The 1,677-nt window shown below is 28.5% G+C and overlaps 1 protein-coding gene across 1 annotated transcript; it reads left to right on the forward strand.

Annotated features, from left to right (window-relative positions):
- The first annotated feature begins 453 nt into the window (after positions 1 to 453).
- LOC108741603 (phosphoenolpyruvate carboxylase kinase 1-like) lies at positions 454 to 1,568 on the forward strand. Its single transcript, XM_018476453.2, has 3 exons — positions 454 to 798; positions 942 to 978; positions 1,484 to 1,568. Exons 1-3 carry the CDS (start codon positions 547 to 549, stop codon positions 1,489 to 1,491), a joined length of 297 nt encoding a protein of 98 aa, XP_018331955.2. The 5' UTR covers positions 454 to 546; the 3' UTR covers positions 1,492 to 1,568.
- Positions 1,569 to 1,677: the final 109 nt, after the last annotated feature.

Genomic DNA, 1,677 nt, shown 5'->3' on the forward strand with positions numbered 1-1,677 from the left:
GTCACAAAAGAAGATCGAAATTATAAAACAGGTTGCAGTTGAAAATTTTCAGATTATTTTTAGGTATTTTAGGTGCATTTATCTTTCCGACAGTTCTAAAAACTTATTACATAATATCAAGCATTATTTAGTCAAAACATTGATCCTTAGAAAACACAGATACCTACTGTCCATTTTTATTTGAATTACTCTATTTTCAGTAGTGTTTATTAAAAGAGAAAATATTAAACAAGAATGTAATATAACGGGATGCATGTTCTTAAAACCTTTTTAAAACTATCATCATCTACACATTAAATTGTACTAATACAGTTCAAAATAGCAATTTTGATAAATCTGCTTATTTCCGTCGAAATCAACTTCCGATTAATTTTATCTTACTTTTCAGGTTTAGATGTGGCAGTAAAAGTAATAAAAGTAAGGGATGAATATAATAAAAAATATTTCACAAACAGAGACCAAAATGCATTAAATTTAGATCACGAAAATATAGTAAAAACATTAGACGTAATTATTAAGTTTGATAAAAATTACGGAATTGTAGTAATGGAATACTTGGCAAATTCGAAGTCTTTACACTCTGTTTTATTAAACGGACCCAATTCGTTAACATTTTCAAAAGTAAAAATGTATGCAACTGATATATGCAACGGTCTAAAGTACTGTCATCAGCATAAAACTCTTCATTTAGATTTAAAACCGAAAAACATATTAGTTTGCTTCAACGATGTTTGCAAGATATGTGACTTTGGAAATTCCATTATCATTGGAGAAAAATTAGAACATTTCTGTTTTCATGTAAGTTCCAGTTAGAATTACTTTTTCATCTTTTTGAAAATATAACTAGAAATTATTAAATAAACTTTCGTTTCAATTTCTTATTGATTAAAATCGATTTTGCCCATTTATCATCATTAAATTGGATATAAATATTATTTTAGGGAACCCCTGCCTATACTGCGCCAGAAATATATTTAGGTAAGGATCCATCCCCCAGGAGCGATATTTATTCACTTGGAATTGTATTATGGCAATTACAGGAAAAAGATTTTCCTTATAAGGGTATAACATGTCCCGAAGTTTTAATCTATAAGGTGACTACTATAAGCTTTGCCTGCTTTCTGTTTCTAATTAGACAAAAAAAACTTAAACAAAATTGACCAGTCAATTGAGACATAGACTAACATTTTGTAAAGTCAAATAATTTATCATATCACAAGAGTTAAGAAAAACAGAGGGAAACCTAGACTGGATACTGTTCGGTCCAGTTTTCAATTTTATAATGGTGATGATAAGTAGTTGTGGTTAAAGGGAAGGGGGTGCGGTGAAGATAGATTGCGTACGCGAAACCTGATTTTCTAATCATTACTACATCCCCTAAATAATTATTCCTGTCTACCCAAATTGTTAAAATACCCTTTTTCTCATCTATTTGGTTAGCCTTAAACTTATTTTAAATATAGTCAAACTATTTTTTTTGTAGGTTGTTAAATTTGAACTACGACCGAAAATAAAATTCTGCGAAGAGATAGAGTATACCCGGTTATTTAAAAAATGTTGGTCACATCAAATAGAAGAAAGACCTACAATAGAATACGTATTAAATAAAATAAAAAGTTTTTAAATTAATTTCTAAACCATTTAGATCTATATATGTATATGTATATACCATTTGTT

The sequence above is a fragment of the Agrilus planipennis genome, unplaced genomic scaffold, assembly GCF_000699045.2.
Source record: "Agrilus planipennis isolate EAB-ADULT unplaced genomic scaffold, Apla_2.0 scaffold320, whole genome shotgun sequence".
Lineage (NCBI taxonomy): Eukaryota > Metazoa > Arthropoda > Insecta > Coleoptera > Buprestidae > Agrilus > Agrilus planipennis.